The following is a 14,095-nucleotide window of genomic DNA, read 5'->3' as shown; positions in this document are numbered from 1 at the left end:
GGCAGCTGCTGGACAGGAATTGGAGTCTGTTTGGGCAATTACTTCATCTTACTGGGGGCTCTGCTACTCATCCTAGAACAGGACAGAGCTTCCCTGGGTCCCAGGAATGTTGTGAGAAGACATCTGTGAGTTGGACAGGGGCATCCAGATGTTCTGGAGCATTGCATCAGGATGGAGGCTGAGAGCTGCTTACACGTGTAGCTGAAAATAAGTGCAACCTAACAGGCTTACAGCAGGGTGTGCTTTTGCAAGACCCTGGTTTCTCTATGGATGTGGATTTCCCTTTTAAAAAATTTGGATTTCAAATCTCCAAGTGTTTCAAGTCAGGTGTGGATGTGCAATCCAATAAATGCCCCTTTCTTTGTCCCCTTGTCCACCTTTTCTCACCTCAGCCTCATCTGCAGCTTGGTGATGGCTCTCCTGTTTACCAGAGAACAGCAAGCGTGCATGTACGACGTAGCTTAAGGGCAATAAATCCCACGCTGTCAGGGTGCATGGGACTCACAGGGTGCCTGTGGACAGCATTCGTGCAACAGATCCAGCCAACACCTCCCAGTGTTGCTTTGCACATGGCTACAAAACACATGTTCGTACTCATTCCGATCAGGCTGTGCCCTGTTATGGCTATCAAACATCCAGGAAACCTCAGGGTCCGCCTGGACAGACTTCCCGGGCAGGAGAAGTGACATGTCCAGGAAAGCCCAGGCATACAGTAACCGTAGCCATTGCAGAGCATCCAGATAAAGCCCTGCCTGTCCTGCTGAACCGGACTGCAATGTGAAACTGTCCCTGGAGAGTTTGGAAGGGCTGATGTAAGTGTTGGGGATGTTCGGAGACAGCACGATCAGACCACGGATTTATCCACCAGCCGCATTTCTCATGTTAAGAGCTTGGTGAAATTGCCAGGAACAAAATATCTGCGTTTGGCTGGAAACATGGGCTCTTCTGTATTTTACCTGCAACTCAGTTTTCAAGTGAACTCATGTCTCATTTCCCACATGTCTGGTTAGGTGTGTGTTTTATTACACCTACAGATAGTGCTGTAACCATACCGAATGCCTCATCAGGGTGGAATAGGATACTTACAGCCCCCATCTCATAAGGCTTAGCATATATTAATGAAGACGACGCTAAATTATTCCCATCCGACCCATTAAGACAGCCTTATAGAAAATATGTGATGTGATCAGAAGGGGAGGTAGTGCATGAATCACGACTTGTTGGCAGCAGGACCTGCCCAGTAAATCAGTTAGTTCTTGGCTACCCTTTGAGCTTGGAGGGGACCTCAGAGTCTCTCACCTCTGGCAGTTGTGTGCCTCCTCCCTCTCACGTGCCCAGGGCTTGGGAAAGGAATGAGGAACATGTTCACACTTCGAAACAAATCTGTGATTTCAGAAGACAGCAATTCTGCACTAGTACAAAACCCCAGGAAATAAAGATAAGGATTCTGTGGGCACCCTATTTTCATTAAGAGCTGACCAATACGCTTCCTGTGTGTGGTTTGTTTCCCCTAAGCTGTAGAAAAACACATTGCACCCAGAGCAGGTTTTTGCAGCATAACTATGACTGTAGCAGCAGTTTTATAGACCAAAAATTGAAATAAATTCCCTTATGCACTTAACAGTGTGAGCACTGGGTTGGATTGAGTTGGACCTAATGTGACTTGAGCAGCAGAATCCCCAGATGGGGATGATTACTGCCTTCATCTTTGACTTGTCATTTTAGATGGGCAGCTTTAGGGATTGGCTAGCACAGGAAAGGAGTCTCAGGCTGGACAAGCAGCCCTCTTCATGCCGCAGTCCCTTGAAAACAATGGTTTAGCTGCAGTCCAGGTGAATAAAGAGCCTTTAAGGCTGCTGGGGTCATGTAGTCTGATTCCAGCATACCAGAAGCAGCTCCCTGGGGGAACCCCCCGTCTCCCAGGTGGGGACCCACCGCTTCCTTATGGACCTCCCCCTCACCCAGGGGATGGTTTCCTTTAACAAAGCCAGACATGACCACATGCTGGGTGGGTGCTTCCACAGGCATGACTGTTACAGAGGAAGGATGCTGGCCAGAGCAGGCATCAGAGACAGCAGGGACCAGCCTGTGTTCAGAGCATCCCTTGATGCATGTGTCCCTGTCGAAATGGGCAGGCGGTGGCTGCTATTTCAGAAGAAATCATCCATCAGTGAGGCACTGCCAGGGGACACCAAGCACTCTTCTGTAATTCACTCTCTCTTCCAATTTTGTCTTCATCCCACTTAGTCAACCTCAGGGGCTGCTGCTGCTTCTGTGCCCTATTTGGGAGGGTCCAAAGAGTAGAAAACCCCTCCAAGCGAAATATGATTTTTAAAGAAAAGCACTGCCAGACAGGTGAGCAAGTGCCTCAGCAGGAGGTACTGCAAGACAAACCTCACCCTTTCAACCCTCTGTCTGGACGTGGCTTAGGATAGAAATGTATTTTGCATCTTGGTCTCACCAGCGCTTTCCAGTGAGGAAGAACCCAAAACAGGGACTGTGCTGCCCTGTTAGCTTGCCAGCTCTTGGTGCTCCGTGGCTGCTTGGTGCCTGGCACGATGGCTCAGGGCCGTGGGAGATCTCTACACGCTGCTGTCAACCCAAGTGGAGCCCCACACAGGCAACGTGCTGAGCGGGCCAGGACAGACCCCTCTGCAAACACATTCCTTCTCGGCGCTGGCTCCATGTGGAGGAGTTCAGTGTGACGCCCCTGGACTCGCCAAGTCACTTTGCTGATTAATTTCGGGCGGTTTTGCTCTTCCTGTCAATATTTGCGCTTGCAGCAGTTAGGAGGCAGCGGGGTGGCAGCCCTGGAAATCTCAGCTCATCTGTTTATCTGCCGGCCGGGATGGCTGCAGGATGACATCTGCATACCATGTAGCTGCGGATCACTTCCTCGCCCGGGAAGGTCGCGCTGCCTGCCGCCGCGCCAGGGCGGCACAGCCCCACGCCTGGCCCCAGCACGGGGCCACGCGCGGGCACCAGCTGGGCAGGCGCTGAGCGCCGCCGCTTTCACAAAGGGTCAGACCCAGGCAGAGACCTCGAAGGGGCCAGGAAAGGGGAGGTCGTTTCCAGCACTGCCCAAATGGCAGAGAAGTGCCGCTCCACCTGAACGGTGTTTGGCGTGGGGGAATCGGCCAGCCCAGGCACGCACCCAGAGGCTGCTCCCTTTGCGTTCAGGATGTCTCTGCTGGCTGTTGCACATCGCAGATGGGGCTGACCCGCTCAGCACCACTCCCTCTGGCAAGCTCATGCTGCATTAAAGAAAGCCAGAAAGCCTCCTATTCTTCTGGTTCCTCCCTCTTCCCACTTCTTCTCTTGCCTCTTTTTAGTTTTGTATTCCTTGTGTCTTTTAGATTTCGAACAGCCATTTATCAACAAGCCGGAAACACTCCTCATCAGCAAGAAGGAGAACACTTGGGTACCGTGCCTGGTGTCCATCCCAGACCTTAACGTCACTCTGATCTCGGTGAGAGCTCCTTTAGTGGGAGGCTGGGGACTGACATGCATTGCATTTGTTGTGCATTTGTAATTGCCTGAGTGGAAGCAGGACAGGCACTGCCAGGAATGGAAAATGCATGGGATACATTTTCCATGGAAAGTACAAGCCACTGGCTTCCTCATTTTATTTGCTGGTTGAAGTGGTGTTGTCCAGTTCCCTTGGGCAGATCCTGTGGGTTTCCTGCCAACCTTGCTCCTCTTCCCTGGAGCTCTATGAAACAAAACAGGGCTTTGTTTTAATCCCATAGCATTGCCTCTTTGCTCTGGTCTCTGTGATCTGCAAACCCCCTAGGTGGTCAGCATCCCCATGGGGAGAAGGCTGCGGCTCTCTGGGGCTGTTCACTAAAAACAACTCTATTATCAGCTTGCTTATACCTTTTTTTTTTTTTTTTTACAATGTAAATACATCCTTCCAGGATGAGTGTTACTATTGTACAAAGGCCTCCAGGGACACTCCAGGGGCCAGGGGCCTTTCCCTTGCCCGGGAAGGACACTACCCAAGGTCAGCCCTCACCCCAATTGGGCTGATGTTTGGGACATCAGCATCAGTTTCCTTAGCTATCACTATCAGTTTCCATTCCTGGAAGTTTCTGGCCTGCTGTGCGGATGGGGAGGCTCGCAGCGCAGGATACAGCCGCTTGGGGTTTAGGGGAGGCTGCAATTCCTAGATGACAAACCCTCTGGGGGAGAGAGCAGGAGGCCAGCGTAGCGTGATGCTGCATAATTTCGCTCCACCAAAGGGAGGTGTTAGCCAGCATGAAGCCTGGAAGAGGTGGGGTGGGAATGTTGTTACCCTCTCATTTCACTTGGCAAACATGTTGTTTTTTCCAGCAAAATTCCCTCATCCACCCCGACAGGAAAAGCGTTTTCTGGGACAACAAGAAAGGTGTGCAGGTACCCACGCACTTGATCAGGGACTCCTTGTTCGTCCAGTGCGAGACTGTCATCGACAAGAAGGTCTTCAAATCCAACTTCTTCATCATCCATATAGCAGGTGAAGGTTTGGGAAAGCGCAGGGGGACGGTCTGCAGTCCTCCGGTGTAGTTCATGGGGTTGTTATGGCCCTGTCTAGCTCCACAGACTCTGCTGTGTGCCATGCTGAGATACACTCAGCAGCACGAGTTCATGCCCAAGCCTCCTGTAACTGCACAGTCCGAGCTGCAGATTCCCAGGTTGCTTTTCTGTTTTGCACTGCTTTTCTGAGACACATCCCAACTTCAAAGAATCAATAGATCAGAAATGTCTTTTCCTTGCCTCTTCTGCATCAGGGAGTGAACTGTACGACATCCAGCTGTACCCCAAGAAAGCCATGGAGCTGCTCGTGGGAGAGAAGCTGGTCTTGAACTGCACAGTATGGGCCGAGTTCAACTCAGGTGTCCGCTTCCAGTGGACTTACCCTGGCAAACAGGTACTGGCAAACAGGGCAGCTCCCCATGCACTGAAACACTTCCCTCTGAGTTGTCCCGTCCTGCACATTCACTGTTCTTCTTGGCATCATTGGCAGGGCAAATACTGGCTTCACTTCCACCAGTGTATATACAGACCAAGCATCCGTGGCTTGGATAGACAGGAGCTATTCTAGTCTCACAGCCCAGGTTTAGCAAGAGCCTGCAAGAGGATCCCTTCCCCCTGTGTTTTCCTTCTGTGGCAGAGTCTGGCTCTTGTGAACAGCGAAACAAGGGAGTTCCCCAAGGGCATTATGGTGTTCACATACATACATGGCTCCAACCTAGTTCCTGGGCTGCGGATCAGAGCAAAACCTGTGCTAAACTCTTACCCAGCCTTGGTCAGTCAGTCACACAGGGCTCACTGCCTTCCCATCTGCAGTCAGTGGTGGAGATGCCTTTCTGGGGAGAGACAAACACTGGACAGCAAGAAATGCATTTATGAGGATCCCGCCTGTACAACCCTATCCCTTTGATACCTTTCACGCCCTGTTCTCTGCAATCTCCCACCAGACACAGCGAGCAGTGATAGAGCCGGAGCGCCGGTCCCTGCAGACGCACACGGAGCTCTCCAGTATCCTGACCCTGCACAATGTCAGCCAGCAGGACCTGGGCAAGTACACGTGCACTGCCACCAACGGCGCCCAGATGCTGGAGGAGAGCACCGACGTCATTGTGCACGGTAAGGTGCCTTCTGCTCCCTCGCAGAGCCATGGCCAGAGCCAAGCCACAGGCAGAGTAATCTCCACATCTTTTAGGAAGGGCTCGGCCCAGTGCTTAGTAGTGGGGCTCCTGCGTTTCCATCCCACCCTGCTTTAGTGAGACCCAGCTTTCTCCCAGTTCCTCAGCCCTTCTGCGCTCTAGCACCACACTGGGAGCACAGTCACACTCAGCAGGATGTCCCAATGGTGATAGAAGGAGAAATGCAAACACCACATTGGCCCAAATGACAGCAGGAAGGCATGCTGCACAGACTGTGTGTCACCTCCAGGCACACAAGGCACCATCAGCACTGGGCAGCCTGCTCCTGGCAGTGGAAAGGTCGGGGTCAGCCCAGCCTCCCTGAAGCCCTGATGGCTTCCAGCAGAGGGGCAGAGGCAGCTCATTAGCTGCCGGAGCTGCAGCGTTGTGCTGGTGGCCCTGCCTGGCACCCATCCCTCTGTCCCCTTCTGCTCCAGCAACAGGGGCTCTGCTGGGAACAGGAAGGGGGAAGAGGGGCTGGAGGTTGTACAGGCAGAGGGAACTATAGCAGATTTCAGTTATTTTGACTTCATCATCACAGCAGCAAAAGTCAGTTCTGCCTGTTCTGCTACAGTGCCCCAGCTGGCCTTGGTCCTTGCTGTTTGATCCTGTGGGAAGCACACAGCTTGGTGACGGCCCGACTCTTTGTGCCTCCTCCTCCATACTCACCTCTTCTCTTGCAGAAAAGCCCTTCATCAACGTGGAGTGGAGGAAGGGCCCGGTGATAGAAGCCACTGCAGGAGACGAAGCTGTGAAGCTGCCGGTGAAAGTCGTGGCTTACCCCCCACCAGACTTCCAGTGGTAACGCACCTTTCTTGGCCCAAGACACTTTCTCCTCTCCTCTTCTCTTCTCCTTCCCCCTGCCCAAGAGGAAAGCCTAGCCTGGCCTCCTTGCTAGTTCTCTCTGAGGCCAAGGTTGTCCCAAATGTCACCTTTTTCCACCCATGGAGGGCTGCCCATGTTCCTGGGGTATTTCCCCATGGTTGACCTGCCCTAGCTCTCAGCAGCACAGCTTGAGGGGTGAGGACGTGAGGTATGGGGGAGAAGCAGCAAAGGTATTGGCCTGGTTTGGCAGCTCTGTGCTGTCTGGAGAGGCCACATGGAGCTCCCACAGGAGCTGCCCCCTCATGCCCCTGCAGCAGGAATCACAGCTGCCCAGAGGAGCAAGAGAGAGGGATTGTGTCCTGCATCACGCTGAGCTTCCTCCAGAGCTAGCTGGGAGCTTTGCGCCCAAGCCGTGCCTGAGGCTAAGTCACAACACTGCCAACCTCACACACATCCACAAAGGACAATGTGCAGACCCGTAACTCAGGTCTGAGGAAGGCCCAGGGGACCCTCCATAGAGGACCGTGCTTTGGTGGGGACCAGCAAGCCCCTGCCTGGCTGCCGGTGGGACACTTCCTCTCCGTGGCTGCATTTTCTCTCTGCCTCCCCGCAGGTACAAGGACGGGAAGCTAATTCCCAAGCAATCTCAATCTTCAATGCAGATCAAGGATGTGTCGGAGCAGCACGCTGGGACATACACGCTGGTTCTGAGGAACAGGCTGGCAGGGCTGGAGAAGCACATCAGCCTCCAGTTAATCGTCAACGGTAAGGGAGGGGGCCAGGGCCAGGGCCAGGGGGAGAGCACTGAGCCCATGGCCCTGGCCTTTGGTGTGCTCCAAGACCAAGCCCCTGCTGCTTTCCTAAAGCAGTTGGTACCTACATCATCTCCTTGTGCCAGTTCCTGAGGGATGCTCTGTTTACAGCAGGGCTGCATCCTTGTGGCCTGGGTGATGCAGCGCAGGAGTGGGAATCAGGACACTCAAGTTTTGTTCCTGGCTGCATTGCTCTGGGCAGGGTATGTCCTTGCTCAGGGCGTTTCACAAACAGCAGCTGGGGCTGCTGCTGAAGGTGATCCTAACTGACGGGAACTTGAGAGCAGGGCAGCTGCAACCCACGTGGAGCCTGCAGCTGGAACAGTTTCCCTGGCTGTCCCATGGCTCCTGGGGAGCTTTCCTCTGGTGGAAACTGGTTGCTGTCGTGCAGGAATCAGGGGCCAGCACAAGAAGCAGTAGAAGGGCACTGCTGCCTGGGGATTTGTCTCCAGCAGGCTCTGTAACCTTGTGCTGGGGGCTGCTAGGCAGCACTGGGAGTGCTGCAGTATCCAGACAGTCACGCCCCGCAGAGGAAGGAGAAATGCCATCACTTGAATCTGCCTAAGTATAACCTCCTCTGCCTTACACGTCTGAGCTCCTCAGGAGCTGCCCTGAGAGCCACGGTCCTTTAGTGCCTGGTCTCTCTACAGACAGGCCTGGGGAGGGCTGTGCGCGGCCTGGGGATGCAGCAGCTGAGCCCAGGGCCCCTCACTGTGTCTCTCTTCTTGCAGTTCCTCCACGCATCCATGAGAAGGAAGCCTCTTCCCCAAGCATCTACTCCCGGAGGAGCCCCCAGGCCCTCACCTGCACGGTCTATGGCATCCCAGCACCGGAGGTGATCCAGTGGCAGTGGAGGCCGTGGATGCCCTGTCGGATGTTCTCTCGACGCAGCCTGTAAGTGCCATTTCTCCCAGCACCCGCATCCTGCCAGGCCACCAGCACCGGTTATGGGCTCCCCGCGACCCTGGCTGTGTCCCAGACCCTACTTCACTATTGTTCTTCCAGCCATGATGTGGCGAGAGGAGGATAGCAGCAGCTCGGAGTGCCGTACACCCACTTGCCCCATAGAGAGGTGGAATGGATTGCACCAGAGCTGCTTGCTGTGCTGCCCGTGGGACTTCTGCCCAGCCTGGCTGGTCCCAGGCACCAAGTGTTTCCGCAGCTTCCCCTGCCCCCTCAGCCATCTGTGTCCGGCAGGGGATGCCCATGGCCCAGCCACACCTCACAGCACCTGCAGCAACACCCACTGACTGGTGACAAAGCTTGTAGCTCCCTCAGGCTGTCTGCCAGGGGCTGTGCGAATGGGGAAACTGAGGCAGATTGTAGGAGAAATGGTCACAGCCCCTTGGTGAGACCCTGAGACAGCAGCTGGGGCTTGCCCCATTCCTGCCCTCAGGTCCTTGTGGTTTTTTGGTCCTTCATCTTCTGCTGGGTGATGGAAGCAAAAGCACTGGTAGGCAGGGGGTCGGAGGTGCTGCAGAAGCCAGGGGAGTTGTGCTGTACGAGTGCAGAACCCAGGGGAAGTGCCAGCTCTCCGCCAGCTGCCAGGCAGCTCGCCCAGAGGGTGTTGGTGCCGGCAGCGCCGACGGATAGGCAGGAACGGTGCGTGCCCGCTGCCTGTTCCCCAGGAAGCGGGGGCAGCACAAGGCAGGGCTGCAGTGGTATTTTTTAGCTGTGGCCTTGCAGGAAGAGGGAAAAGGGATGCCGGAGAGTTGTAACCAGAGCAGTCAGGGCAGAGGACATCAGGTTGCCTGGAGGAAGCCGGGTCCTGCGGCCCTGTGCAGGCTGTTGTCGAGCCAGGGACACCAGAGTGCTCTCCATTGCATGCGAGCACACCATGGCCCTGTCAGGAAGCAGAGGGGCCCATGAATTATGAGCAGTGTCTCCCAAGGCCGCCGTGTTTCTGCCTAGCTTAGCTACAGAGGATGCAGGAGGCTTCTTTCTGGCTTCCTGTTGTTTACACAACTCACCGGTGTGCTCGCCCCGCTGAGCACTCTGCCGGCACCGCAAGCAGCGCGCCCTTGCCCCTGCTCCTGGGTGTTCAGCTCCCCCCTGCCTCTCTGCCACTGCGAGCCTTTTCCCTCCTCACCTCCCTCCCTGGATTTTGGGCAGACCCTCCCATCTCCCTGCTCCACCTGAAGCAGAAGCACCCTACAAGCTGCAGCATCTTGGGTCTTTGACAGATTTGGGTTCTCTTCCCTGCCCGCCTGCCTCAGCCCCAAAGAGGTGTCACCATGTCCTCAGGAGATGCCAGCAGCATCTCTCCTTGGGATGTTTCCCTCCCAGCTTTTGTGGGATCTGGGGTAGGAGGTACACCCTCAGGTGCTGCACGCTCTACTCTCCAGGCCAGCACCCAGCCGGGCTGTGACATCCCTGACTCACAGCCCCAGCCAGGCCCCAAGTCTCGTTGTTGAGCAGAGTGGCATCAGGAACTGCCCCAGGCACACATGAACAGTTTTCTCTCCTTCCTATCTCCATCCTTAGCAGTGAATTTTGAAACCACCGGCCTGAGGGTGAAGGCACTGCCTGGGACACCAGTATCTGGTCCCTGCTTCAATTTTCATATCTGTAGATAAAATTTGCCTCGCTAGTGACTGCAGAGCACTCTTATAAGGCACTTTAGGACCACGTAAATAAGAGACCCAGGAAATTCTGCAGTCAGAGAATAGGAGCACTGGTTCTCAGACACAAAGCTGTTTTTGTTGCCTTCTTCCCAGCTGACCCTCTCCCCATTTCTCTTCTCTTTCCCCTGTTCCTCCCTCGCTGCTGGATTAGCAATAGCAGGCACCGGGCAGCAAGACGCCACCAGCGAGACCGGATGCCCGAGTGCAAGGACTGGAAAGACGTGTCGCAGCAGGATGCAGTAAACCCCATCGAGAGCATCGACACCTGGGTGGAGTTCGTGGAGGGACGGAACAAGGTGAGGCCGCAGCCCCAGGCCCATCCTAGAGCAGGGAGCGGGAGTCTTGGTGGCGTCCATTGCTATCAGCCAGCAAAAGTGGCCTGGAAATGAACCTGGCAGAGACGGATTTGGGGAGTGCGTCACACCTCTGCTTCTAAAGTAAACCAGCAGCAGCCATCCCCGGCTCTGGGGCTCTGCGGTACCAGGCAGCCCCAGGGCGAGGGAGAGCTGTCGTCTGTGAGAAATTTCCCTGCATCCAGAGAGGCTCCCACGGGGGCTGACTGCAGAGGAGAGATCACACCGATCACTGCTGAACTCGGGGCACCCAGCTGGGGAGGGCGTGGGGGTGAGGCTGGGGGGGCTCCCGGGGGCATTTCTGAGTCCTCCTGCTTGAGCTGTTTTGGGAGAGCCAGACCCAAAGAGCAGCCCGCATAACTGGGAAGGGAAAGCAGGAGCCACACGCTGACCAGGAAATCTCCGGCCTCGGGAACATCCGTGTGTGTGGCAGGGCATTTCATCTAGCTGTCCCCTTCCTCGTGGGGTGAGGGTGGTACGGAGATGCTGGCGTCCACCCGCTGCAGGTTTGTGAGGGAGAGCACACGTGTGCCCTGCAGAACCCACTTCTCCATCACACAGTTTCCTCCCTGGAAAGAACATCTCTCCCTTGTCAGGGTGTGTGACCTGCAAACAGCTGGACAGTGCTTGTTGCCTGTTTCTTTCTGTCTCTCTGGTAGCTGCAAGTGTCAGGCCTGTGCCCTGTGCTGCGGCAGGGTTCCTGTTCCCGCTGGTGTCGGGCACCGGCTGCTCGCAGAGGGATGCAGAACAAACAAATGGGCCCCCGTTTCCGAAAGTCACTTCCTGTTTTCCTACACACCTCCAAAGGCACTTCCCGTTCCCCGGCCTGGCCGGGAGTTCGTCACTCTGCCAAAAGGGTGGCAGGGGCAGACGCTGCTCCTCCCAGAGCAGCCGAAGGGAAAGGCAGCGATCAGCGTCCCCTGGGGAAGGGAGCAGGGGTGCTGGGAGCTCCTGGGTGAGACGACCTTGTGTCCCCCTCCCAGTGTGACTCTCATCTTGGTTCTTCTGTCTCTCTAGATCTTTTGCTGTTTCCCGCATTTGTGTTCCCTCTTTTTTTTCTTTCCCTCTTCCTCCTGTTCCACAGCATGTCCTCATTCCCAGTCTGTTAGGTGCTAACTGCCCTGCAGGTCCCACTCGGGCTGTGCAGCCCAGGGATGTGCAAGAGCTCCAGGAGAGGAGAGCTCTTCCACTATGTCCCCAGATCTGCTTTCTCTCCCTGTCCTCCTCCCTTCTGACTGTCTTTTACCATCTTCCTCTGGTTTTTACCATCTTGCTCCTGGTTTTTATTCTGCCCATAAAGGCCAGAAGGAGCCACCATGCGTGCAGTGCATGGCCACGCACTCTGGATGGCAGGATGATGCCAAATGCAGACCAAACCCTATTTAAATGTAACAGTACCCATTAGAGGGAAAATCCCCAAGAAGCACGAAAGGCTGCACTCAGAAGTGCCACCAGTAGGGTCACTTCAGCTGTATTGAATATTCCCAGGAAACAGAAAAGGCAGCATACAAAAGTGCTAGTAATAAGGTCACTTCAGCTGTAATGAATATGCACTGAGTGAATGACTGTTCCTTCTGATTTACACAAGCTAATATATTGCCACTTCGAATTAAAATCCCTTCCAAAGTGTACGGGATGAATAGTAAAGACGAAGTACTTTCCCTATAGGAAATAAATCTTTTGCATTTTAAACATTGCCCCATTAGAGGGATCTTTGCATGTAATTACCTTGTCATTTAACTGCGGGGGAGAAGGAGAAACCTGTGCTTCAAACTGCAGATCTCCTCTAAGGGGAGTGCTTGTAGCATACTTGGCAGCTCACATGTGTGCAGTGTGAGCTGGGAGGAGGAGAGCCGCCTTACTCCCTCACCGCCTTTCCTGGCTTCTTTGGAGGCAGCATCTCCTGGGACCGAGCTCCCAGGACAGCAGCCAGGCTGTTTGCCCAGCCTTAGTCATGTCTTGCTGGAAGGACAGATGAGGAAGCTTTTAGGATCGTGTCTATACACACTTGGAATGTAAAGGGAGAAGATGACAGCTCTTCCTGAAGTGGCGAGGGCTGGGATGCTTCCAGAGGGCTGATTTCCACTTGTGGATAAAAGGAGGAGTAACGGGTCTGTAAGTACCTGTAAATCCCACTGAACTCTGTGGGACCCTGAGCAGTCACCTAACTAACTGCAGAGGGCTCAGGGAATCACAGTCTCTGTGTCCCTTCCCTCTCTCCCCACTGTCAGAAAGGCTGGCAGGAGCTTAGCCATCCCCTCATCACGTTCATGTCTCCCGTGCGGGGCACAGGCCTGTCCCTGTGGTGGCCAGAGGGGCTAAGCGAGCAGTTTGCTCCCATGGAGGTGCATCCACACTGGCTGGACACTGTGAAAAGGAGCAGAAATAGGGGATAAAACCACACTGCTGCTGCTAGAGCCAGCAGATGAGGCTTGAAATACACAAAAGCCTATTTTTGCATAACCCTTTTCCAGGTATAGCTGCCCTCTGGGGCCAGGCTTGTTGTGTGTTTTGCTGCCTGCCAGAGAGCGGCGCTGATCCTACTTTTCTCTTCCCCTTCATCCTTCCTAACTTCTTCTGATGCTCTCTTCCCCCACCAGACAGTCAGCAAACTGGCCATCCAGGAGGCCAACGTCTCAGCCATGTACAAATGTATCGCCTCTAACAAAGTGGGTCGAGACGAGCGGCTGATCTACTTCTACGTGACCAGTGAGTACCGTGGATGTCCCCTCCACACGTGTCAGCTGGGCTCTCTGCCTGGAACAGGCAGGTCCCTAAACCCGCCAGATCCTCTCATTCACACGCAGCACCTTACACAGTGACCAGGAAGGCAGCAGGAAAGCAGGGGTGCCCCACATCTCTGCTAAGTAGCAAAAGCTTGGAGCCCTGGCAGCAGATAATGCACTCAGATCTGGAGATGAGCCGGTGTGGCTATGTTTAGGGGATGTGCCTGGTCCAAGAGCATCCTCTAGTGGCACTGCCAGAACCACTCCCAGGCAGGGTCCTTCTGGCCCCAGCCCTTGGCACGGTCCCCACAGGATTTTGGTGGTGGGAGAAAGCCAAGTTTGTAGGAGCTGGAGCCCAGCAGCGGGGGCTGGGGTCTTGGCCCATATGGGGGCACATAAGCTTCCTGCCAGCAGTACCCTGTGCTGGCAGGAGCCCGTTTGTTCCTGCTGGGGACAGGGAACCCAGCAGGGGCACAGCAGTGGGCAGAGGCTTATCTTCGGGCCTGTCTAGAGAGACCCGAGAAGCCTCGTAGGCAGTACCCGTGCTGTCAGCAGCCACCAGCCTTTGTGGAGGCAGGTGAATACCTGCAACCACTGAGGACAGCAGGGTCTTAGAGAGCTGAGCCCAAGGAGACAAATTCAATGCGCCTGGTAGTTGAGCCAAGAAAACTCATCCACATGTTCATTTCCTTCCTGAAAGCTATTCCAGATGGGTTCGAGATTGAATCCCAGCCCTCGGAAGAGCCCATAGAGGGACAAGACCTCCAGCTGAGCTGCAATGCAGACAACTACACCTATGAGAATCTGCAGTGGTATCGGCTGAACCTCTCCAAGCTCCACGATGAGGAGGGCAATCCCCTCGTGCTGGACTGCAAGAACGTCCACCACTATGCCACCAAGATGCAAGGGGAGCTGCGTTTTCAGCCTGACTCCAACGACGCGACCTTGCTGCTCACCATCCCCAACATCTCCCTGGGCGAGGAGGGAGACTACGTGTGTGAGGTGCAGAACCGCAAGACCCGGGAGAAGCACTGCCACAAGAAGTACATCTCTGTGCAGGGTGAGGGT

General features: G+C 54.9%; 1 protein-coding gene across 3 annotated transcripts in view; it reads left to right on the top strand.

Annotated features, from left to right (window-relative positions):
* FLT4 (fms related receptor tyrosine kinase 4) overlaps window positions 1–14,095 on the top strand; it is a 56,941-nt gene that overhangs the window by 26,871 nt on the left and 15,975 nt on the right. For all 3 annotated transcript variants that reach the window (XM_083798835.1, XM_083798834.1, XM_083798836.1), the window contains exons 4-13: window positions 3,357–3,469; window positions 4,333–4,495; window positions 4,770–4,909; window positions 5,460–5,628; window positions 6,371–6,488; window positions 7,126–7,277; window positions 8,056–8,218; window positions 10,100–10,244; window positions 12,902–13,010; window positions 13,728–14,087. In XM_083798835.1, coding sequence (XP_083654961.1) covers window positions 3,357–3,469; window positions 4,333–4,495; window positions 4,770–4,909; window positions 5,460–5,628; window positions 6,371–6,488; window positions 7,126–7,277; window positions 8,056–8,218; window positions 10,100–10,244; window positions 12,902–13,010; window positions 13,728–14,087 — 1,632 coding nt within the window. The remainder of the gene's footprint in view (window positions 1–3,356; window positions 3,470–4,332; window positions 4,496–4,769; window positions 4,910–5,459; window positions 5,629–6,370; window positions 6,489–7,125; window positions 7,278–8,055; window positions 8,219–10,099; window positions 10,245–12,901; window positions 13,011–13,727; window positions 14,088–14,095) is intronic.

Source organism: Anser anser (assembly GCF_964211835.1).
Source record: "Anser anser genome assembly, chromosome: 14".
NCBI lineage: Eukaryota > Metazoa > Chordata > Aves > Anseriformes > Anatidae > Anser > Anser anser.
The sequence above is the reverse complement of the archived record's forward strand: the minus strand, read 5'-3'. Positions and strand labels throughout refer to the sequence as shown.